At 47.5% G+C, this 24,847-nt stretch overlaps 1 protein-coding gene across 1 annotated transcript; it reads left to right on the top strand.

The window, feature by feature from the left end:
- Positions 1-4,425: 4,425 nt before the first annotated feature.
- On the top strand, positions 4,426-24,563 carry LAS1L (LAS1 like, ribosome biogenesis factor). The gene is made up of 15 exons (XM_021709484.1): positions 4,426-4,752; positions 5,500-5,625; positions 6,584-6,653; positions 7,421-7,502; positions 8,380-8,664; positions 9,001-9,047; positions 9,884-9,993; positions 12,178-12,263; positions 12,612-12,662; positions 12,969-13,175; positions 13,521-13,668; positions 18,897-19,266; positions 19,357-19,477; positions 22,163-22,313; positions 24,250-24,563. Exons 1-15 carry the CDS (start codon positions 4,562-4,564, stop codon positions 24,374-24,376), a joined length of 2,172 nt encoding a protein of 723 aa, XP_021565159.1. The 5' UTR covers positions 4,426-4,561; the 3' UTR covers positions 24,377-24,563.
- Positions 24,564-24,847: the final 284 nt, after the last annotated feature.

The following is a 24,847-nucleotide window of genomic DNA, read 5'->3' as shown; positions in this document are numbered from 1 at the left end:
GGGACTTTGACTATAGTTCATACAAAAATCTGTGACCAGCCTATGCCACGGAACAAGGAGAGTTTGGGGGACTGTGTGTACTCTGCTACTTCTCTGCTTGCTTGTAAGTTTCTCCCCAATAAATTGTGTTTTATTTGCACCCTGTGGCTTATCAAAAGCTGACTCCCCAAATGGCACCAACACAGCCTCTTGATAAGACAAGCTGAATTTATTGCTTACCAGGGTAAAGGAGAATACCACCTCTACAAAGCTTCGGCAGTGTCTCAGAGCGGGGAAGGCAAGGTCAGAACATGAGAATTGGAAAGTTTGGTTTGAGGTAGTTCTTTCAATGCAGGGACTTGATTAGAGTTAGGTAAGGATTCTGACATAACAGTCCAGGATGGGTGGAAACAGGAGGGCAAGGATTTTGAAGTGAGGGATTCAAAGAATCTTAGGAAATTTCAAACTCTATGTTGATGGTTTCCATTGAAGAGTTGATAGATTTTTCCTGGGATATTCCTGTAAGGAACAATGATGCCATTTGCCTGGGCAGGGAGTTCTGAAAAAGTAAAGTTATCATAATGAAGATAGTTAATGTACACAGTAAGGTGTAGTTTTGGTTCTTGGTGTTCAGGCTGAAAATGGGGACAAAAGGCTTAAGTTTTGGGCACCAGTGGTGTATGCTTATGACCCCCTTACCAGCATTTTCAAAAAATGAAACCAAGGAAACTAGAATTAAATTGTATTTAGTAAAGGTACTGTTTTGTGGAACTTTTGTTTCAGTTATACATATGTATGTGTGAAATGAGTTTTGAAGTAAAATGTTTTTCTTACAGTGAGTCTGGATCAAAATATATTTGAAAGCTACTATCCTAAAAGAGGTTATTCCCTTTCTCAGCTTTCTTTATTCCAATCTAACCTTCCATGCTAGTAGAGAAGCTTTTAGCTTTGTTAGGGAAGACTACATAATCTGAGGATTGGAATTAATCCAGTTGGGTAGATTAAGAATTTGAGTGGAAACTTTTTTTTTTTTTTTTTTTTGGAGTTGGAGTCTCCGTCGTCCAGGCTGGAGCACAGTGGCATACTCATGGCCACCCCAGCATCGACTTGCTAGGCTCTGGCAATCCTTCTGCCTCAGCTTTCCAGTAGCTGGAACTACAGGTGTGCACTACCACGCCCGGCTAATTTTTTATTTATTGTAGAAACGAGGTCTCACCAAGTTGCCTGGGCTGGTCTCAAACCTGCGGGCTCAGGAATTTCACTTGCCTCGGTCTCCCAAAATGCTGGGATTACAGGCTGAGCCACCGAGCCCTGCTGAGTGGGAACTTTGAATCTATGATGCTGTGCCATTTTGACAGAGAGTTAAAAGAAACCATGTTGGTAATGCGGCATGAAAGATGGAGGCTAGACATGAACAACAACTTCCTACTATGAGTACTGTTAGCATCTAAAACCAATGTGTATTTATTTCACAGAGGTCCAATTTACTTAGGCAGGGAACTGGATACAATTACCTCTGTGGCCCCTCATTGGAGGGACATTATGATTCTAGAAAGGATCCTATAACAGAAGCAAGCAGTTACTTTGAGGTGTGTTGCGTGGCTATCACTCCCCAGCACCTGGTTCTGAGGTATTATTGGATAGAACATAGAAGTACTAAACACCGTAGGTCCTTGCTCTCGAAGTGTTCATAGTCTGAAGCATATCTGTAAACAGGTATATCGTAGCCCCTTTGCCTATGGTTGTGGACAGATCCTGGGCTCCAGAGCTACACAGACCTGGGAAGGAATCCCATTTTCCTCCTCTCTTAACAGTGCAATCTTAGATCATGCAACTGAGCTTCAGTTTTCCCATCTGTAAGCTAATGAAAACAAAACCAATTTCATTGACATGACAAACTGGGCATGTTAGGTAAGCCAGAGTTGTGAGAGTGAAAGCATTCACCAAGACAGTTATGAATTAAGAAGGGCAGATCTATTAAAGGGATAACATACTATGAAGAGCACAATAAGCAGAACAACAGTGAAAGTGTCTGCTGTCACTAAAGAGGCAGTGGCCTGAGGGTCTTCCCAGCAGAGTTTGACCTTCTTTTTGGTTAGGGTGAGTTTTAGGAATGAGGCAGTTCTGATTGGTTGATGTTTGACATTGATTATAAGCTGCTTATGGACCAGCTGGAGGTTTGTAAAGCGGCTGGTCAATGGTGGGGTTTTGTTTCTTTAACAGCAACAGTTGACTGCTCTGTCACAGGACCAGCAGCAAATGTTTTACAGCTGGCTGTTCAGCTTTTACAATTCTTGTCGTTATCTCATTCTGAGGTGTACTTCCTCAATATAATTTATCCAACTTACTAAATTGGGTAAATTACTAATCAGGTCTCATGTTCCTCCACACAAACTGCACTGGACAATTGTGGAGATGACTTTATTCAGGCTACTGCCATAGGGATAACACTCAAAATAAAATAAAAGAAACTTAGAGTTTTATAAAGGCAGGCAATCAAGGGAGTCATACACAAGTCTTATGGGAGTAATGAAGAAGAATAAAGAGAGTCTAATCTTGGGACATTTGCCAGAGCAGTGTGGGCCTTTGCAATTAGCCAGTTTTGGAACACAAAAGGGAGGACTTGTCAGCTGTGATGACTTTCCTGGAGCCCAAGGCTAATATGATGTTTAATGTTGTCAAGCACCTAGCATAGGGCCTAGCCCATGATAGGTGCTCAATAGGTGTTTCTTTTCCTCTTTTCCTCTGATAGAAGGATGTACAAAGTGTTGTACTGAAACTTATCGAGCCAGTTACTTAACTTCTGTATGCCTCATTTTCTTGACCTGAAAATGGAAATAATAAGAACACATTATTTATAATGCTCACATAATTGTCTCAAAAGACTTTATGTGGATTAAAAGAGGTAAGCACAGAGCTCTTAGAACAGTGCATTGCACTGTATCACTTGATACTGATTTCAGACTTCTGAGCTCCAGAATTATGAGAGAATTCTTTTGCTTTAAACCACCAAGTTTGTGACAATTTGTTATAGCACCCACAGGAAACTAATACAGCGCTCTCTCAGAATTATCACTACTTAACACTTGATCCACTAATCTGTAATTCTCAATAGGTCTCAGGCCCCCATTTGCCACATATTAGACATGATGCTTGTTATGTGCTTTGGCCAAGTCTTCCTGGAACACATAGTTGTCACATTTGGAAAGGGGGGGAGGGGTCTTTACTTAAAACGTACTGCAAAATTATTAGTCTATAAACCCTCAAAATGTGTGTGAATTATTGCTGCAGAGCTGGCAGCTCCTCTGACTGGACTGTATCTTGAGGAGCCATATAAGCCATTTCACTGACTTCTTTGCCAGCAAGCAGCCAAGATCTCGAAGGTGAAACAGTATCTGGTTTCTCGCAGACATCTAGCCAACGGCTTGGTGTGGCTATTCAGGACAGATAACTGTCAGTCAAGCATCACAGACAGACTACATCTTAGGAGAATGAAGCACAATATAGAGAATTAATTGGGATTTGTTGCTGTGAAGTGTAAAAGAGCCATTTACAGCAATGCTGTTAAGATTGCTACCAATAGTTCTCTCTGTCTCAAGTGCTAGATTGGAAAATAACTTCTATGAGAAGGACTGGGACAGAGTCTTAGATACATTTTAGCCAACTTGTAAAATTAGAGGAGATTCAAAATATTATTTCCTCCCAGAGCTTCAAAGTACCAAGGAACCATGCAGAAAAACTAACTATACCTTTGTGGACGTTGCAAACAACAAACAGTGGAATGTTGACAGAGTAAAATCCTACAATTTTCGGCTATGGAAGGAAACCTAGAGACCAGTCTACAACCCTCACTGCACAGATGGGATAACTGAGCGCCAAAACCATATTGTTAGCGGCAAAATTAAGGCGAGTAGAACCCACGTCTTTACATTCTCAAGATAATTCTCATCCTCCTCATCACTGTGCAACAACAGGCTGATACCAATTTAGAAGGCAGGACCCCTGTGTACCTGCCAAAGAAGTAAATTTTTTTTCAACTCAACTTTAGTTATTTAGATATTAGATATTTGTTCTGTCGTCCTGCTTCAGTGTTCATAACGTTTTATTGGGTTAGGTCCTGATTCATAACAATAAAAACATACTTGAAATCGCATTTCCAGGAAGTTCACTGGACCGTTGCCCACCAAGGAGCGCAAAATAAAACTGCTCCGGCAGTCCAGACACCCTTTCGGGTCTGGGACAGAAGCTCATTATCAACGAGGAAATTGGCGGAACCTTGAGACTGAATACTTGCACCTGGTAGGGAAGCTTTGTGAAAAGAACACTTCCGGTCGGCGAGGCTGTAACCCTGCATGTAAGTAGGGCGGCTTCCAACTTTCACATTCCGATTGGCCACGCTGACGCTAGAAGGCGGGCTTGCGTAGGAGTCACGCCTTCCCATTGGCTGCTGGTGCAGCGGCGGTTTGGAGTGAGGGTAGCACGTTGAGCCGAGGGCTGTGCAGAGCTCCGTGGCACAGGGCCTGGTGTTGAATCCTGTGTCTGGTGGGAATCCTGGGCCGGGCTAAGTCTGGGTCCCCGGGGTATGGATCTCGTGTGGAGTGCGTGGTACGGAAAGCGTGTCAAAGGGAAAGGGTCATCGCCACTCTGGACCCACAGCATCGTGGTCGCCTGGCTCAGCAGGGCCGAGTGGGACCAGGTGACGGTTTATCTTTTCTGTGACGACCATAAGTTGCAGAGGGACGCGCTGAACCGTATCACCGTGTGGAGGAGCAGGTAAACCGGTGGACTCGACCCTCTTGGCTGCATTCTAGTGGCGCCTCACCTCTTTCTTTGTCGAATTTCTGTAGGACACGATTCTCTAGTCTTTCCCTAAGTCGTCTAATGTTTCCCCTCTCCCAAATGCCTGGGGGGAAGCTGCAGCCAAGCTCAGACTAATCCCGTTTGTGAATGGAAAGCAAGGGGTTGTACATCAACAGTGCTCTTGTCATATTATCCCTTACCTCCGCAAAACGACTTCCCAACTTGGGGACGGTGCCAGAGGGACCAGTGGGGTCTGAGCCAGGGCTTAAGGAATTGGTTAGCACCCTAGGGTGAATTTCCAGTCTGAATTAGGGAGAACAGTCTTGCCTGCAAACCCATGTTTGAGTGGGGCGCTTCAGTCCAGTTGGTAAGATTGAGTTGGGGGCAAACTAACAAGTAATAAGAGGCTACTCAGGCTGAATGGGTTGAAGGTTTCTGGGCGAAAGGAAGGAGTGTTCCTTTCTAAGTGTTCCACCTAACTATTGATTTACAGTTTAGCAGTTAAGTGTCCTGTGTATAGCCTAGTTAACCCTTTATTCCCTATATACTGTTGGATTCCATGGACATTATCCTCTCCCTTCCCGCCTTCTTGTTTTGTGTCTGTTCATGCATTCTTGAGCCAGTATATGATCGGGATAGCCTACAACAATCTAGATTCTGAGGTGGAGGGTGGACCAGTGTAAGGGATCTTTATGATGGTGCTGGACTGTGGCCCTTTAGGTTAGGCAACGAACTCCCCCTGGCAGTGGCTTCTACTGCTGACCTGATACGCTGTAAGCTCATGGATGTAACTGGTGGCTTGGGCACTGATGAACTTAGACTGCTCTATGGCATGGCATTGGTCAGGTAAGACCTGCATGGGGTAGGACTGGGGGTTGGTGTTGAGGAGTTGGGTGGGGGGACATATGATAAACAAAGCTTGGCTTCAGGTGCTATCTGAAGCAAAATCCTGTGTGTCTATGAGTGTGGGTCAGCCTGTGATAATTTGCTTGACTTGACAGCTTTTGGTATCCTTGTCCACACATTCCCCTTTTTCTTCTCTTTTCCTGAAAGCTTTCTCTCTTCCATTTTTCTTTCCTTCTTGGAATATGGGGGAGGGGGTTCAGACCAGGTGATTTCTGTGGGTCTCTTGACGGTCTGATATTTTTTCTTCTCCTTTAACTCCTCACCTAAAGGAACTTTTGAATGGTTCAGTGTCCTTGGCAGCAATTTAATGTGGACTTTGCAACCCTGTCCCTATCTATACGTAGCACCATCCTTTTCCCTTTCTCTTCCCCTTGAACACTGAAAGGTTGCTGAGTTGTGGGGGTTCCTTTCCTACAAAGTGACTCACAGTGGTTCTAGCTGTTTCATACACATCAAAAAAAAAAAAAAGTTGCCGCTGAATTTTCTCACCTGTCAACATCTTTGCTCATCTTACATACTGTTCCCCTTATCTACCTTGAGATCCTCCCTTTTTCTTATTACTCTCTCCATTGTTTAGCTGTGTTCCCCATTATCATCTGATGTACTCCTTTGGTTATAGCATTTATGACATATTTTATATTATGTCATGATTATTTACTTTAGACCTAAGTCTTCAAGGTCAGAGCAGTGTCTTGTTCATGTGTATAACTTCAGTACAGGTCAGACTCTCAGTAAATGTTGGCGTGGATGGAACTGTCCCTGATCTGGGTGACAACAAACATCAGGACAGAACAGTCAGTGGAAAAATTGTGGAAATGCAAGGTGTCAGTAACTCAGCAGGGTGTTTGGAGTAAAATGGTTCCTTGGGCTGTGCCACTTATTTCTCCCCCAACCTCAGGTTTGTGAACCTTATCTCTGAGAGGAAGACAAAGTTTCCCAAGCTCCCCCTCAAGTGTCTGGCTCAGGAGGTGCGTATGATAAAGTGCTTGCTTGATTCTCTCTCTCCAATTGGGCTTACTAAATGGGGCATGAGGGTAAATGTGGGCACACAGTCATACTAGCTCATCCCATCACTACCAGCTAAGCCCAGCAAGAATCCCAGAGCCTCAGCTTCCAGATTGAAAGAAGCAGAATTTCTCCCTTGCTCATTACTGGTATCTCAGAGGACTTGACCTTCCCAGCTTGCTGGGAGTAGCCCAGTGAAGCTGAGGAGCCTGAATATACCACTGGGTGGGGCCAGGAACAAGGTAGCAGTCACAGCACCTACCCTCCGAGCACTAACAGTCAGAGAGAGGAGACAGCTCAGCCAAGCAGCCTGAAAATACCAGACATTTCTGCCCTGAGTGAGTATGTGAAGTGTGCAGAGGCCCAGAGGGCAGGCATGTTCTCAGTCATTGGCACTTCCTTGAGGAGGTTTGAGAGAAGGCAGAGGTAAAGGGTACCCAAGGAAGAGGGACAAAGCAGAAGGAGTCTGGAGAAGGTGATCTCTTTGTTGGAGGATGGTGGTCAGTGGTTGGGGGAGGTGATTTTTAAGGCCACCTCAACAGACCAGTAAAAAAATCAGGAGACTTGGTTTTTTATTTAGGCTCTGCTTCTAAGACTGGAATCTTCTCTCAGAACCTCAGTTTCTGTAGCTGTAAAATGGAGGTGGGGTTGGTCGGGATAATTAATCTCTAGGTCTCTTCCAGCTTTAATATTTTATAATTTCCATACTCACACTCTTCCCTATAATCAGGTGAACATTCCAGATTGGATCGTTGAACTTCGCCATGAGTTGACCCACAAGAAAATGCCCCATATAAATGACTGCCGCCGAGGTGAGTCAGCAGGGGGTATACTGTAATTAAGCCTGGGGCCTGGGCTGGGTGGCACTGGGGGTAGAGGGATAAGGAGGAGGGTCTCCACCTGGGGTCAGGGCCAAGACTAGGGTGAGACAAGTGAGATGCTTGCCTTGGGCACAACATTTAAGGGGGGAGGGTCAAAAGTTCAGTAATCAAGATAAGTAACATTTTAATGTGGAAAAATCCATGGTGATCAAAATATCAAAATTTTAAATAAAGCAGGATTAGCATTACTGATTTCTTTTTTTGCTTCAGGCTCCAACATGGCTTGGCAGGGCACTGTTTTGATCCTGTTGCGATACCTTAACTAGAAGTTTTTGGTCTCCCTTTAAGTTTTGTGCCTGAGGTAGTGCCTCATTAGCTTCACCCACCTCATCCTAGTGGGGGAGGGGGATGGGTTGAGAGGCATGCTCAGTCAAAAGTGTCATGAACCCAGGAGTTCTTTGGACACTCACCCCATCTGAATTAGGAATCCCTGATTTAGTCTTACCCTTTATGATGAGATCTAGAAAAGGAAAGAGACTTGGCCAAGGCCATGTAACTAGCTAGTAAGGCTGGCTCCCAGTTCTCCCACTTACTAGCCCTTGCTGTTTTTAGCATCCCGTCTCTAAGTCCAGTGTTAGGTTTTTTTTTTTTTCTTTCTAGGAAAGGTGCTGGTAAGCAAGAGAAAGCAAAGAACAAGGGTATAACCCAGAGTGAGAAGAGAGGCTACTTTTGGATATTTGAGATTTGAGTTTTGGAGCCAAGCCTCTCCCCTGGGGCCTTCCTGTAATGTTCCCAAGATGATGCTGGAGACTTGGTAGCTGTTTGCCTGCAGTGAGTCCTATGACACTGCTTGCTTCCCCTTTTCTAGGCTGCTACTTTGTCCTGGATTGGCTCCAGAAGACCTACTGGTGCCGCCAACTGGAGAATAGCCTGAGAGAGACCTGGGAATTGGAGGAGGACAGGGAAGAGACGGATGAAGAGGACCAAGAGGAAGATAAGAAAATTGTTGTTGATGATGTCACAGAACAGAAACCAGAGCCTCAGGACTGTGGGAAATGTGGAGAGTCAGATGTCAGGGCTGATGGAGACAGCAAAGGCAGCGAAGAGCTGGATTCTCATTGCCAAAAGGCTCTGAGACATAAAGAACTATATGGTAGGTGTTTTTTGGGGGACAGAGAGGTGCTCACAAGCCCAGAAGGCTCAGGCTTAGAATTAGCACTGGTTATTTCCCGTGTTTGGCATTTCATCTGTGGCTGTGGTAAGTAGGTCCTAGCTTAAAAAATTACTGTCATAAACCGTCTTCCTAGCTAGCTTCTGTAGTCACATGAGGCTATCACAAACCATCTTTCTTGAGCCCAGTGAAGTAGTAGGAGAAGGAATTCTAATTCCCAATTTACAACTCAAGACATGAAGTGAGAGGGGCCCAGAATCCCAGTAGGAGCAGTGGTCTGGGCTGGCAATCCTATCTGTCTCCCCATTCTGTTTTCAGAAAGAGCCCGAGAACTGCTGGTGTCCTATGAAGAGGAACAGTTTAAGGTAAGAAAGTGTCCTTGACTTGGTGTGCTGTCATATGCATCAGCCATTTCTTCCCTCCTGCCAGTTACCCAAGAGAAGTCTTGAGAAGGAATTTGAAAGAAAAGTGGCAAAGCGTGAGGGAACATCTTAGAAAGACAGTGGGGGAAACTAGGAAGGAGACAAGAGGAACAGAGTCCAATTGGCAGATCTTCCACACCGTCCAACAGGAGCAGATGATGAAGTTTGTGGATAATCTGCTCCACTGTAGGAAACAACTGGGAATGGGTACTTGCACAGCCCTGCAATTCCACAGCGGACCAGCAGTTGGGGCCCAAGAGCTTTCCTAGATGGGCCCAAGGGGTGCTGTCTTAGTAGGAAAGAAGGTAGCTCAGATACCATTTAGCTCAACCCTCCCCTTTTCACAGATGAAGAAATTGAAGCCATAGATGAGTGAAGGGACAGGCCCAAGGTGACATATACAGTAAATGATAGAACCAGGATTAGAACCTGGGTCTCCCAATTCTCTTTCTTCTATTACCCATTGTCTTCCCTCACCCCTTTTCCCATGGCCCAAGAGTCTCTGCCATCTCCAATCAAATGCTCCCATTGGAAATCTCAGTATTTACTCATAGGAAATTCAGTGAGTGAAGGGAGGGAGGAGGAAAGAAAGTCTGGCATTTGAGGATCAAGTTATTTTTAGTTGCAGGGGCAATATGGGAGTTGTGGGCTCATCCCTACAGGCCCTTCCCTAACCCCTGCGGGCAGTGCTGAAAGGTCCTATGGGAAGGAATTCTGAAGGGGTAGGGGTGAGTTACCTGGCAGAATCAGCCTTCTGATGGGACCCTCTTTGCTGGCAGGTGCTGGAGAAATTTAGGCATTTACCTCAGGCCATTAAGGCATGGAATAACTCGTCCCCACGTGTAGAATGCATCCTGGCAGAGCTCAAAGGCATTACATGGGAGAACAGGTGTGTAACTAGGTAACTAGGGGCGGTATATTCTCTAAGGTAGAGGGTAGCAGCCTCATTAAATTGGTTTCTATATCCTAGCTTGTCAACCTCTGCTGTACAAAATATCAGGGGTAATCCTGGCCCTACACACAGTAACCCTGTATTCGACACAACTCCTCTGCTCCTAGCCCTGCTGGCTATCAGGTGGGGGTTTCCTATTTTGAGTCTCTACAGTGGCCAGAGGCAGGAATGTCCACTGTCATCCATCCCCTGGCCAGCTTTGTTTCTTTCTGTCAGGTGGGACTTGGAGCTCTTGACAGCTGAGAGAAACCCTTGATCCTTACCATCTCACTGCCTAGCTAGCCCTTGTCCAAGTTTGAAGTGAAAGATATATGGTGGTCATTGCTAGTCTTTTGATCTGCTGTTAGAGGGTATCAGCATCCCTTGGATAGTCATGGTTAGGAGGACAGAGGAGGGGCCTTCTCGGGGCCCCTAAAAAAAGCTTTTTCTCCCTCTCTATGGCCGTGGGCTTTTTTTTCCCTACAAATAATGCTCAGCTCAGTCTATAGCAGACAAATAGTATCTCTCTACTCATTCTTCTTTCTCCTACCTAGCTCTGGGGGTGGGGGAAAGCTTTCTACCTAAATTCATCTAGAAAGGGCTTTGGGGAATTTTCCATTAAGAACCTGTGGAGACAATGCTAGACCTTCCTTGCTAGAAAGAGATTGGAAGGAATCTGTAATGTTATATAGAGTGTAGATAGGTGGTGTAGGTGTCAGAGTGGGCCTGCAGTGTAGGCTGGGATTGCTCCTGGACTCTTCTCTTCATTCCCAGCATACTAGTTCCAAAGGTATTTTATCAGTGTCTGTCCAGCCTAGGCTTTTTGGCTCTACCCCTAGGCAAAAGAATGGGTGATGGCCCCCTTAGCAGCTAGGAAAACTATCCTTGTGGCCCTACACTGTAGTGTCTGCCTGGTAGGGCTGAGCAGACAGCTGGTTGTCTGCTTTAAATATTCTTGGATGCTGACTCAAGGAGATGGATGGGAGGGCAACTATTTTTTCTCCAGCCTGGTCTGTTGGAGGGAGCGTTCTGAGTATGTCGACCCTCCAGGCATTGGGGCACCTTGGAGCTCTTTTTCCCTGTCTAGACCTGGTCAGCTAAGAGAGTGTCTATAAAGAAAGGAGACTTGTTTGACTCATGGTTCTGCAGGCTGTACGAGAGGCATGGCACCAGCATCTGCTTCTATTGAGAGCTTCAGGCTATTTCCACTCATGGCAGAAAGTGATAGGGAGCTGGTGTATGCAGAGCTCAAATAGCGAGAAAGGAAGGAAAACGGGGAGGTGCCAGGCTCTTTTAAACAGTCCGCTCTTGTGGGAACTAATAGAGTGAGAATTCATGACGGTGAGGTTGATAACAAGCCATTAATGAGGGATCCATCCTTATGACCCAAACACCTCCCGTTAGGTCCCACTCCCAACATTGGGGATCTCATTTCAACATGAGATTTGAAGAGGATAAATATCCGAACTATGGCAGAGAGCCTTTTGGGGAGCTGCTAGCTCTGGAGGAATCAGCTTGCTGTTGCTAGTGTTGGTTTGAGCTAGATAGGGATGAGAGATTACCCCTATAGCCCACTCTTGCAAACCCTCTAACTTTTTTCTGGGTTCTTAGAATCCCTAGTAATAAGGCCTATGGATCATATTTGGTCCAGCAATTGAGGTCCCCAGGGTTTCTACTTTTAAAATCTAAAGGCAGTCAGGAAGAAGGAGAAGGGTAGGGGACTGGAGAATGGTCAAGAGAAACAAAAAGACCGTGCAGGAACTGAAGTCTAAAAGACCCCATGATCCTAGGCATTTAACTCCTTCCTCTCTAGACCTAGGACTTTTCTCTATTTGTGTTTTGAGGCTTGTTCAGTTGCTACTGCACTCATTATAGGCCTTTGATCAGCATGTGCTTTGTAAATGTGTTTTTAAAATCCACTGATCCTAGCTTTTGGCCCAGCTCCTGCCCCAGGACCCTGAAGCCTAAGATCCAACTGTCAAGTATCTTCCTCCCCACTCCTACTTACCTACCCGCCTGCCCCTGCCCCTGTGCTTTTTGGCCACTGGAGCCAAAGACATTAGTTGCCTTGGGGGTGGGTGAGGGAGTAAGAAAGTGTCTTTGCCAGTTTTAGTTTAGTAAACTAGTTTTCTCTTGTTCCAGGGAGGCTGTGCTGGATGCTTTTCTGGATGATGGCTTTCTCGTTCCCACATTTGAGCAGTTGGCAGCTTTGCAGATAGACTATGAAGGTAGGGTCCTAGGAGCTCACTGCAGTCTTGGGGTTCTGTTTTCTGGGCAGGAATACCAGGGGTGGACTGGGAGGCTCTAGGCTCGAGGGCAAAGTCTGTTTCCTGCTATTCCATGGCCTCCAGAACCCCTCAGCCATCCTGGCTGAGGAGAACAGGTAGCCCTACTAATATGTAGTTGTGGGCCTATCCTTAGGTGATCCGGAATTGGGTGGGGGGAGGTTGGGGGAGGGAATCTTAATGCCATTATTGTACCATGTTAATTGTGATTTAGTCACTAGCTAGAGAGCTAGAACAGTAGAACTGGAAGGGCCTTGTGAGGTCATCTAGTCCAACATCCTCATGTTACAGATGATCAGACTGAGGTCCAGAGAGGGGAAAGTACTGGCCCAAAGTCACACAGTGAGTTATTGACAAAGCTGAAGCTAGAACCAGAACTCTTTTTCGTTTGTACATTATTTTGAGTCAGTTGTTGGTTGCCAGATACTAACTGGTTTCTTTTTCCCTGCTGTTCTGCTTTTCTCTTTCCTTCTGTTCTGCGGTGGCAACTCTTTTGTTGTTGGGGCTGGCTTGCGCGCGCACACACATTTTCTCTCTTTCTCCGTTTCTCTCTCTCTCTCTCTGTCTCGCTCTCGCTCTCTCTTTGCTCTCTCTCTTGCTGTCTCCTTCCCATTGCCCCTCCCCCAATGGGTGTCCCTTACAAACCAGAAAACGTGGACTTGAATGACATCTTGGTGCCAAAGCCGTTCTCTCAGTTCTGGCAGCCCCTGCTTAGGGGCCTGCACTCCCAGACCTTCACGCAGGCCCTGCTGGAGAGGATGCTCTCTGAGCTGCCAGCTTTGGGGGACAGCGGGATCCGGCCCACCTACATCCTCAGATGGACCGTTGAACTGATCGTGGCCAACACCAAGACTGGTGAGGGAGACTAGTCGTAGCCTCAGGGCTGAAGGCAGCCCAGGCAGGAGCTTCTGCCACTGTCCTCAGCTGTTTGCTAAGAAGCACCAGGCAAACACCTCCTTTGTTAAAGGTTTAGGTTTGCCCAAGAGGGCCCCACGGCAGCAGTGGACAAATCTCCCTCTTCCTTTTCTTCTCAGAGCCAAGTCAGGGCTGGGGCAAAGTGCCCTGAATGCTTTGAGCAGTTGGGAGGTATAGGTAGGAAGTCTGGGGAGATGGGGAGGGACAGAGCCAAACTTTCTGAGGTGAAATGTTGGGTGGGGGGCTCACTGGTTCCTTTTTCTTAGGCCCTCTCTTCTCTCTCAGGACGGAATGCTCGCCGATTTTCTGCAAGCCAGTGGGAAGCAAGAAGGAGCTGGAGGCTGTTCAATTGCTCCATCTCCCTTGACTGGCCCCAGGTGGTTGAGTCCTGCTTAGGCTCACCTTGCTGGGCCACCCCCCAACTCCTTCAGCTGTAAGTCCCTTGAATTCCATCTGGTAAGAGAGTGAGACCCTGCAAGCCTCAGAGCCACATAGCCCTAGAAAGACCGAGTTGGAAGGGCCCTTTTCAAGACAATCTAGCCCAGTCCCTCTCCCGTTGACAAATGGGAGAACTGAGTCCAGAGAAGGAATGGGTAGGGTACTACTTGCCTAAGGTCGTATAGCTTAAGACCCAGCTGAACTGAGTCCAGCATGAGAATGGATGAGACAGTTCCCCTAGAGTGCTTAGCACAGTGGCCTGCACAGAGTAAGTGCACAGTAAATGGTAGCTGCTGTTTATAATTGAACTCAGGTCTTCTGACTCCAAGCCCAGTACTGTCTTCTCTATTATCTTCCCAAAGTATTCCTCAGATAATCGCTCAGCAACCTTCAGTTGCTCCCTCTTGCCTTCCTGGTGAAATCTAGACTTCTTAGCCTGACATTCAAAAATCTTTCTAACTCTGACCCAACCTATCATTGGTGCCCATACTTCCTGTGAGTCTCCTTTACCCAATCCATCCTGGGTTCCATGGTCAAATTTAATATTGCACTGATCTGGTAAATACCTTTTGTTTTTTCCCTTCCCTTTTCTCTGTCATTTCCTGACACTGAGCCATTTCCCCTCATACTCATGGAAGCCTTTAGCACTTGGTTATTTTCCTGCTTTCTGGAGCAGTATGTGTTTCATTTGGGTGACCCACCTGACACTCCTCAGCTCCCTAGCTCCAATGACTTTCATTCTGTACTGTACTAAGCAGCCTGTTTGCATCACTCAGAGCTGTTTGACCTCTGAAAGCTGATATCCCAGCATCCCACTGGGTGACCACCACCTCTTGTCCTTGCTTTTACCCTAGCACCTCATAATATCTGCTCTTTGCCTGCATCCAGACCTCCATCTCTTCATTTCATACCTCCCTTGACCTTGCTTCTCCTTGGCCCTGTCTGGTTGATCACTTTAGCCACTCATCAGCAACCACAGTTTTGTCCATCCTTTGGCCATATCTGACTTGCAAATCTCCAACCTGGGATTGACCTATTCTGCTTCCCCTCCTCCTCAGCCCAAGTAACTGAACTCTGCTGGAGAAAACAATATAGCCTTGCAGGTTGCTGCCACTGCAGAGGTGTGATTTTTTAATCTCAGGCCAGTCCTCAGTTCTGCTTTTCTGAATTCTTACTTGTCTTCTGACCACTTTCTCCTCACAATTCTAAACCCTTACCAGTCACCTCAAGCCACTCCCACTCCTCCATTTCTCCCAGCTTTCTTGAGCACATGGAAGCAACATCCAGCAGAGCCTCCTCAACCTGAGGTCCAGCCCTTGTGAACTGATCTGTAGCTTCACTCAACCTCCTTGCCAGTCTCAAGGATGGGGTGGCCTTGCCCCACCTCAAAGCCTGCTTTTCCACCTGTGCTGTGGAGCCACATCTGCCAGCATTGTTGAGGCTTCACCCCAGCCTCTTCCTTGCTCTGCTGGGCTTTGATCTTCAACTTATGAATGTGCCTTAGTTTTTCTCATCTTAGAACAAAACAACAATAATAGCAAAATCTCCTTTGACCCTGCATCACTCTGTTGGGTTATCACCAGTTTATCACTGCCTACCCTGTCATCAAAACACCTCAAAAGAATAATCTACATTCAGCACTCTAATTTTCTTCACTCCCCTCTTACTCTTCAATCTTCTATAATTTGACATTCACCCTCAGAGTTGCTTTGATCTCTTTATTACCAAATCCAGTGGGCCCTGTCAGTCTCTGTGTCTTCTGCATTGCTGCTATTTACCACTGCCTCCTGGAAATGCCTGTGTTTATTACTAGTTTCTATAAAGTGCTGAGGCCCAAATCTCTTTTATCTAGCCAAGGCCTTTCCCCCCAAGATTCAGCCTCTTATACTTGATTGCATGTTGGACATCTCCCCTTGGATGTCTCACAGGCATCTTACTGTGACCAAAAGAGAATTGGTCATCTTATTCCCCACCTCAACTTCTACGTGGTCTTCCTCCTCTTCCCTGTCTCACTCGGTGGCAGCACCATCTACTCTCTCTTGTTGACTCATGAATACTTCCCAAATCTGAGGTTTTGTGTTGCCATGTCTACTTCCCCTAGAGTTCCCCTCTGTCAGAGTAAGCTTTTCAAGAGCAATGATTCTGTATTAGCTGTCTGTGCCCTATCCCACTATATAAATCCAGGCATCAAACAGGCCCCACTAAACACCACTGAACTGAACTGTGCTCTGCTGTCTTATTGCCAGCAGTGCAGTTCTTGGGAGCTGATCCTGTGCCTGAGGAATGAATGGAGTAGAAGTCTGGATGCCTCTATTGAGTCTAAAAGTCTTGCTTAAACCCTGCTGGCATTTAGGGCACAGAGGTATTTATAAGATTAAAAAGAGGTACTTTAAGATTAAAAAAAAAGGTGACCTTGTAGACAAAGTCAGCCAAAGCAAGACCTCCAGGGATGGGACTGAATCAAATGGTCACATAAACAGATGTGTGCATTCTAGACTAGAAGTGACATGGGTTTGTGTAAAACTGGGAGGAGAACCAAAAGGGCCTGGAGGAGTCAGGAAGAGCATCAGAGAGGAAGTATTTGAACAATTCAAGCTGCAGAAAGACTAAAGGAAGATTCCAAGTCCAGAAGGAACATGGCATGTGTGTGTAATGGGGGGAAGGGAGTGACAAGAGCAGCATGGAGAGATTTGGATAGGTGGCCTTCAAGGTACTTTCTAATCCTAAGTACCTGCAGAGTGAAAGCTACTGGTCTCGGGGAAGTCTGGACCACAGAGATCTCCCAACCCAAGTGTACCAGAGGGATGCGACACATTCCAGCAGTAACAGCAGTTCATTTGGGTATGATTTCTTGTGCACAGACCTTTCCTTTCCTGAATAATCACTGAATCTAGTCCTAATCACTCCGTAGCACAGAGTGAGAAACAGGGCATTTGCCCATGTATTATGCTGCAAATCAGTAGCAAATCTGCAAGTCAGAGCTGAGGCCAGAATCCAGATAGCCTGTCCTTAGTCCCATGCTCTTTTGTAATGCTCCATGAGGTTGTGCTATTGCAGAAAGCTTCTGTTATTAGATGCATACAGATTTTGGCTTTTGTTTTCCCTGGAGGGCAGAAGAAAAAGGTACCACTGGCAATTAGGTGTCAGGCATGGTGCTGTGCTTTTTCGGAGAGATTATTTCATTTAATTTGACATAGAAATCTTGGGAGGTGGAGGTATTATACCCTTATTTGACAGATAAGCTTTTTAGGCTCTGAGGAGTGGCATGACTTACCCAAAAGGCATATGGTTTGTTGACATTGGATGGCGGGGGTAGGAATCTGGGCCAGGTGGTGCAAGTCCAAAATCTACCTTCATTCCATCAGCCTGAATCTGTGAGCTTCTTAGTCCCAAGCTGTGACCAGGCATACCCCAGGAAGGGGATTTATTTTAAGATTTATATCACCCCTGCACCTTAGTGGTCAGAGTAGACAGCATGAGACAGCAAGTGGGTAATAATAAACTGGTGATAAGGCATCTTGCCAGTATCAAGTGCCTGGGAATATTTATTATTAATCACACTAATGGATCATTGTGAGAAGGCAAAGAGTTTCTATCTGGCTTTTCCTCTGATACAGCTGGAAGTTTTTCGAGAGCTCTCCCCAGCCGGCCAATATCAATTTAATTTGAGCGAGTGTCCTCTTGGAATGAAATTAGCCCTTCAGAGAAGGTTTCCCAGTCTTCCAATTGAGTTACTGGCCCTCAGCCCTGCCTCCACCAACTGACCAGGGATCATGCATACATGACCAGTCTGCATGTGACCGGAGAGAAAATAGTCCGCTGAGTTTATGTCCCCTCTGCGAACCACCCATGGTTCCAACTCATTACACCTAGAAGGGAACTGTCCATCCCTCCACCTCTCCCATGTGTCCGGCAGTGACTAGATGCTTGTTAGGTGCCCATTTCTACATGAGACAGTGTGAGGGGTGCTCGCCTTCTTGCTTCCCTGGAGCTCTCCTTCCCAGCGGCTCTACCTGTTGGTAATTATGCTGTTAGCTCCGTCTTTTGTGTGCACCGTGTCATCATCTTTAACTCTCCTCTGCCTGGCCTTTGCCATCGGTCACCAAGCTCTGCTGTCTGTGTCTGTATGTCCTTCACAGCTACTGTCCCTCCCATCTCCACTGCCAGTGCCTGAGGTCAGCCCTCCCTGACTCTGGCTTGAACTGTGAGAACAGGTTCTTCCCTGGTCTCCCTGCCTCCAGGCTGCCATGTCCAGGCCAGCCTTCCCAGGGCCAGCTGCCACACGGTGATCTTCAGAAATGTAGTCTCCACCTGTGCAGAGAGTTGGCAGGTAACCCACCCCCCCACACGCACCCAACACACACACACGCGCGCGCGCACACACACACACACACACACACACACTCACACTCACATTCACACACTCTCACACACTCTTACCTTCCCAGCCTTCTCTTCCTCCCACAGCTCCTCAGCACAGGCTGTGCCCTCTAGCTGGGCTACTCACCACACACAGCACCACAGTGTGCTGGCTCTTGCCTCTGGGCCTCCTGTGCCATACCTCCTGCACAAAGCCCTCCCTTGTGTCCTCCTTGTGCTCTCCGCCTCTCCCAGCCCCACAGTGCCCACAGTAGGTCCACAGTGCTCAGCTGGCCTTTCTCCCACATCCTGCTTTGCCTTGTCAGCCACTGCTTTTTTTTTTTCTTTTCCTTCACTCTAGCTGGGCTGTAGCTGCTCCTGTGAAGGGACCACACTTTGTGGTCCACACAGAAGGAGCCCAGCATACTTTCAGACATATCCTTGGAGTTCAGAACAGGTTGCTCAGCTAGGCCAGAGGAGAGAGGGCTTTGCCATTCTCATTTCCAGCCCTGCTGGCCTATTGACTGTTTTGTGTACTTGCATAGTATTTCAGTGTAGGCTAATAGCTATCATTTATTGCATGCCCACTATGTGCCAGGTACTGTGCCAGGCCTTCTATATGAGCTTTCTTATTTACTGTTCCCAACAACTTATTGCCCTCATTTTACTGAGAATGGAATTGAAGCACAGAGATGAACCAGAGCTTGTTCAGGGTCCATGGTCCTGGTTGTTTCTATGTTCTGTCTGCCCTACTGCCCTGCCTTTCAGAGGCAGGTCAGAGACCAAGTTTAAACCCTGGAGTATTGGGGTATGCAGTTGCTTAAGATTTTGAATTTTTCCTACCTTGTCCCTCCCTTTGCTCAGCATCTTCAAAGCCATGGGGCAGGTCCTGCCAGACAAGGAGCAGGAAAAGCTGCTGCGCATATGTTCCATTTATACCCAGAGTGGAGAAAACAGCTTGGTGCAGGAGGGCTCCCAGGCCTCCACCATTGGGAAGTCTCCATATACACTAGACAGCCTGTACTGGACCTTCAAACCAGCCAGCTCCAGCTTTGGGTCTGAAGGAAAGGTCCAGCAGCAGGAGGAGCAGGGTAGTATTAATGATGTCAAAGAAGAGGAGAAGCAGGAGAAAGAGGTCTTGCAAGACCAGGTGGAAGAGGAGGAAGAGGAGGATGAAGAAAATGATGACCAGGAGGAGGAAGAGGAGGAAGAAGAAGATGAAGATGATGACGAAGATGATGATGAAGATGATGAAGATGATGACGAAGATGATGAGGAAGATGACGAAGATGATGACGATGATGATGACGACGATGATGATGATGAAGACAGAATGGAAGTGGGACATTTCTCTGTGGGACAGGAGTCCCCCACTACTGAGAATGCCAGGGTCCTGGCCCAGAAAAGAGGAGCTTTGCAGGGCTCTGCGTGGCAGGTTAGCTCAGGTAAAAAGTCTGATACCCACTTTCTCCCCACACTAGATTTCTTCCCTCTCTGGATTGCTCTTAATGCTTCCCTTCACCCTTAGAAGAGATGAAAAGTAGCAGGAGGTAGTCAGTGTGAGGCAAGCCTGTGAGGCAGCCCAGTGCAAGGATGACAGCTGGCTTCCTTCCCCCTTAGGATGGAGCATGTAAGTACCAGGGAGCACAGTCAGGCTGCTGGCTGCTCCATATAGAGAACACATTCTGAGTGGATGGTGTGGGCAGTGAAAGTCAGGAGAAAGTGAGAAATAGGGAGTGTATATGTATATGGTTATGCAGATGTTTTTCACTTACAGTGAGATAGTATTTTTTTTAATTGAGTTTATTTATTTATTTATTTTTAAGTGAGAAAGCAGGATTTATTGAGGACAGAAAACTCCCACAGAAGGAGGGGACCTGAAGGGGTTGCCCCATTTTCTGTGTGTGTGTGTGTCTGCGCGTGCACACACGCACATGCACATACACACATGAATGCTGGGTAGTGGTGAGACAGAATTCTGCTGTGTGTGTTAGAAAGAAAGAACCCAGGGCATTAAGTCAGATACTGGAAATGAAATCAAAAGAGAGAATGAGTGCTGTGGTTTTTAGATGAGCAAACAAGTTAGTGAGACTAAAACTAAGAGGAAGGTACAGGGAGGGTTGATGATAGAAATCTGCTCCCCTGAGGGGGTGGTCTTTTGAGTATCTTGGTTTAGGTTAAAGAGCAAGAACTTTGAGGTAGGGAGACCTGAAAGGAATGTTGGAACAGTCTGTTGTGTTTGCATGGGCATATATGTGTGCATGCACACTAAAGGCAGGAGTATGGCCTGCATGCTGGATCCTGGGGAAAGGAGGGAGAACAGCTGTGCCTGGGTGTGAAGGGCTGGGGCATAAAGGCCACTGGTGTCAGGGGTGGGGGGATGTGTTTACTAACTGTGTGTGTGTGAGGGAGTGTGTGCCTATACCTGCTGGACAAACTGTAACAAAATGATAGGGAGGGGAATTGACACAGGCAGAATTTGTGTGTATGTGTGCATAAGTGTGAGAGAGAAAAGTAGGGGCATTGAAAGGAGAAAGTATGGTTAAGTGGACTGTAGTGCAGCTGTATGACCATACATGAGTGAGAGAAGTGGCAGCAATGAGGTGGGGATCTATGGAGGGGAGTGGGAACAGGCAGTTAGACAGCCATCCAGAGGTGGCCTGTGTGTCCATGCTGTCACTGAGGGGACATGTGCAAGGGTGGTAGGCTAAAAAGGCAGGGACATTGATGTAGACAGGGTTGGGAATGTTAGTGATGGGGGGATGACCAGGTCAGTGACAGAGCCATTGTGGGGAGTGCTCGAAGGTTTCTCTGTATCACAGGGCATTAAGATAGGCACAGCTTTCTGTAAGAGAACCAGGGAAAAGGGATACAGGCAGAGGAACAGCCCTTCCTGAGGGTCTTCTCTATGGGTTACATAAAAAGCTGGTCCGGGGTTGATACTTTACAGAATGCCAAGAGCATTATGACATGGAGAATTCTTTGAGTACCAACCAGGGAGATGCAGGAGGCCAGAAACAGAATCCACGTGGAGCTCACTAGTGAAGGCTTCATTTGAAGACATTGGATACACTTGTGTAAGATGGGGAGGTGGGGGGGGTTTAATATAATACTGTGTGGAAGATACCTAAATGATTGGACAGAGGGTGATGGGGGGGTGCCTGGCATGACTCATTCTAAAGTGCATGTGTGTGTTGGGGAGTGCAGATTGTGAATGTGGTGGAAAGGCTAGGACGTTAATACTTTCCTTCTCCCCTTTGCCATTTCTTTCTGTGTGTATGTGCACATGTGTGGGGAAGTAGGGACATGAAGAGTCCTGGTTTGTGAGCCAGTGAATGAGAAGTGTGGGAGGCAGGGAGTGAAACTGGGGATGTTCATTGGCTTGGTGTGTGTGCTTCCATGTTCGTACTTGGGTGGCTGTTAGGGGTGTGCAATGAGATAGCTTTTTCCTAGAAGAGGGGTGTTCTTTGTGCATCTGGAGACAAGAAGTTCTTGTGCAGGGAACAGGGGAGCATATCTCAGTTCACCCTGACGTGGGCATGGGTGTATGTGTGTCTCTCTTCAGGCATGGCCATTAAGAAAGGAGATAACATTCAAACGGGGGTGGGGGGGATGGGAACATTGTGTACTGATGTGTAGGAAATCCAGGTCATTCAGACATTTTGAAGTATTAGTGGGTTTGAGACTGGGGGTGCTGTGGGAATTCTGGGTCATCCAGACCTGTACGTGTGTGTGTGTGTGTATACACAAATGGGGAAATAGGGTGAGAGGTTGAGACAGTGATATAGCCAAACCTGAAGAAGATGTTGTCTGTGTGAGAACATGCCTGGGGAAGTGGGAGAAGAATAGAGAGGAACAGAACTGTTTGTAGTTGTGCGCATGTGAGTGTGTGTGTTTGTGTATAAACATATAGAAGGGAAGAAGGGCCATAAAGAATGTGTGGTGGAGTGCTTGAGTGGAGAGGAGCTCAAGAGAAGTGATACAGAGAAGTGAGGCCAGAGATCCCCAGAGATCCCACCTGTGCTGAGTGGGCTGAATGGGGTGGGTGGATAGTCAGGTTGGGTGGGCCTGTGCGCCAGTCAGAGAACCATCTCATCAGCCCACTCTTGCCACTTCCTTTTGCTCCACAGAAGATGTGCGATGGGATACATGCCCCCTAGGCCGAATGCCAGGTCAGACCGAGGACCCAGCAGAACTCATGCTGGAGAATTATGACACCATGTATCTTTTGGACCAACCTGTGCTAGAGCAGCGGCTGGAACCCCCAATGTGCAAGACTGGGTGAGTGCCCATGGCAGCAAGATTGTTCTCCCCTTTCTCTACCATCTGTGGGAGAAAGAGAAGGAGGCAAAGTGGGATGGGTGGTGGAGGTGGCTGTCCTCAGTCAGGGCCTTTAGTGAAGAATAAGTTCCATCCCTGGCTGGGCCCTTGCCAGGACTCCCTGCCTTTAGTGTGAGGAGGCAGTGAAGTAGCCACACAGAGCTGGTTTGGCACCCCTCTCAGATTGCATCCATCTTGTGCATGTGGGTGGATGTGTTTGTGTGTGTGTGTGGGTGGGGGGTGGCGGTGTGTGTCCATTTTGGGAGAAGGATCCAAAGCCTTCAACAGATTCTCTAATGAGTTCACCACTCCTAAAAGGTCAAGAACAGATGCTTTAATCCAGCTTTCTCATGTTCCTGAGGAGAAAACTGAGGCCCAGAAAAGGGAAAGGATTTGTCTAAAGTGCATAGAGTAGTCAGTAGGCCTCCTGCACTGTACAATGATCTTGGTAGCAAGGCCTACACAGGGCTACATGCTCTCCCTCGAAACTTGCCTCTGGATCACAGGCCTGGGAGCCTTCTGGTCACCAGGGAGCCAGGAACCAAGCAGCCCTTGCTGAGGGGCTGTGCTGGTAACACAAAGGAGCCCATCCAGAGGGCCTGTACATTCCGGAATGCTGGGCCGTTGTGACTGGAAAAATCCTGTGAGTACCAGAGAGAGACCCCCCTGCGGGCCCCTGGAATTAAGAATCTGTCCCTGTGATGCCTGCCCATGCCGTGGGACATGAGCCCTCTTCATCTGGGCATTCTGGGGGAGAGCTATAGAACTCAGGGGCCCCAGAAGCAGGCCAGACCCAAGGCAATGCCATAGACTCTGTCTGAGGTTAGGGGGCAGCAGGCCTCTTGGTGAGGAGAGGAAGCAGCTGGGGAAGCCATGGGGTATGTAGTTGGGAGTGGAGTTCACATGTCTCAAAGAGAAAGGCTCCCTGTCACCTCATCCCAACCAGTTTGACCTTGGGTAAGGCTGACTTGATAAGTACTAGGATAGCAAGGATGAAGTATGGGCAGTTCAATCAAGAAGGAAGCTTATTTCGCCCAACTCCCACACAAAGGGAGGCTTCTTCTACCCTTAAGAGGGGCATCAGACCGCTGTTCCTTGTCTCAGCTACACCCCTGACTTTGCTATGTGGCCTTGGGCAAGTCCTTTCTCATCTCTGCCTCATTTTCCTTGTCTGTAAGATTGTGGGTGATGGGAAGACATGGGACTAGATCATCTCTAAGCATTTTTTCGGCAGCAGTAGCGTAGCCATGGATCTTCCTGAGGGTAAGGATGATGGCTTTGCTCTCAGCTGTCACCCTCATCTAGTTGGAAGGACCTTTGACCTGCAGGAAGCAGGAGAGAAACAAGTGTTGTAAGCAGGGCCAGGGAGAGGGTGGGCAGAGCTACCATCCCTAGAACAATCGTGCAGTTGTGGGATGGGAGCTGAGCCTAGTTCTACAGCCCAGACCTAGCATTGGGCCCCTTAACTAACCTGTAGGTGTGGGAGGGATCCAGTCCAGAGTCCTCTGGGCCTCCAAGTTCCAGGGTCTTGGAAGGAGGCCCTGTTAAGGCAGCTACTTTCAATGTCTTCCTAGGGGAAGGGTGGTGCAGGGCCCTTTACTTGACCTCAATCTAAACAGCTCTACTTTAATTTGGTTTATGTACTGGGGCTGTGCATAAAGCTTCATTTAAAAAGTTTTCTCCCTTTCTCCCTCCCTTCCTCAGTTGAGGAGAGGGCAGAGCCACCTCTAGGGCTCATCTGAAGTCTTTTCTCAGGTTTGCTCCACTCTCTTTGTAAAGCCAGGCAGGAGTGTGGGCTGCTCCCCTTCCTCCCACCGACACACATGTCAAGCACTCTTGGCCCCTTTAGAGTCTAGAGTGGTCTCCTTCCCTGACTGACCTCCCACTCTCTCCTCAGCACCCTGGGCCTGAGCTGTGGTGTCAGCAGTGGCAACTGCAGCAACAGCAGCAACAGCAACTTCGAGGGCCTTCTCTGGAGCCAGGGACAGCTGCATGGGCTCAAAACTGGCTTGCAGCTCTTCTGATGCCAGCCCTGGTGCAAGTGTTCATCCACCCTGCCAGGGCAACAGCCCACCCTCCAGTGCACCTATTGCTCCCTGAGACAGCCTGTGAGATAACCTGGATCAGCCACATCAACTCAGCTTTCCACCACAGGGGAATTTTAAATGTCTTTTTTGTTTTGTTTTGAAAAACAATAAACAGGCAACTTTAGTTTTGGTGTTTGTGAGATTAAGAGGGTAGGTGCTGGGGTAGACTGATGTAGTGTTCTCTTTACTGTGGGGGATACAGAGAAGGTAAGATTGTAACAGGGCTTTGAGCAGGAGCTAGTTCCTGAGGCCCCTTGGACCCAATGGCCCTGATTGCTCCCACAACCAGGCTTTACCTGTACCTTCTCTGTCTGACTCCTCAAACCATTCCTGCTTCCTTCAGTAGTAATAAGGGGCCAGACCACTTGTAAGCATCAGGCCCCAGAGGAGAGGCAATGCTGGTCACAG

The sequence above is a fragment of the Carlito syrichta genome, unplaced genomic scaffold (assembly GCF_000164805.1).
Source record: "Carlito syrichta isolate Samal-C Ts95f unplaced genomic scaffold, Tarsius_syrichta-2.0.1 Scaffold238107, whole genome shotgun sequence".
In the NCBI taxonomy this organism is placed as follows: domain Eukaryota; kingdom Metazoa; phylum Chordata; class Mammalia; order Primates; family Tarsiidae; genus Carlito; species Carlito syrichta.
This window is presented reverse-complemented; position numbering and strand designations above follow the sequence as displayed.

Bases quoted from the DNA above. Each gene is read 5' to 3' on its own strand.
- LAS1L (XM_021709484.1), top strand. From the start codon at position 4,562: ATGGATCTCGTGTGGAGTGCGTGGTACGGAAAGCGTGTCAAAGGGAAA. The intron at 19,267-19,356 runs GATGATGATGAA...GATGATGATGAT, and splicing joins AAGATGAAGATGATGACGAA to GAAGACAGAATGGAAGTGGG. The intron at 19,478-22,162 runs GTAAAAAGTCTG...TTTGCTCCACAG, and splicing joins TGCGTGGCAGGTTAGCTCAG to AAGATGTGCGATGGGATACA.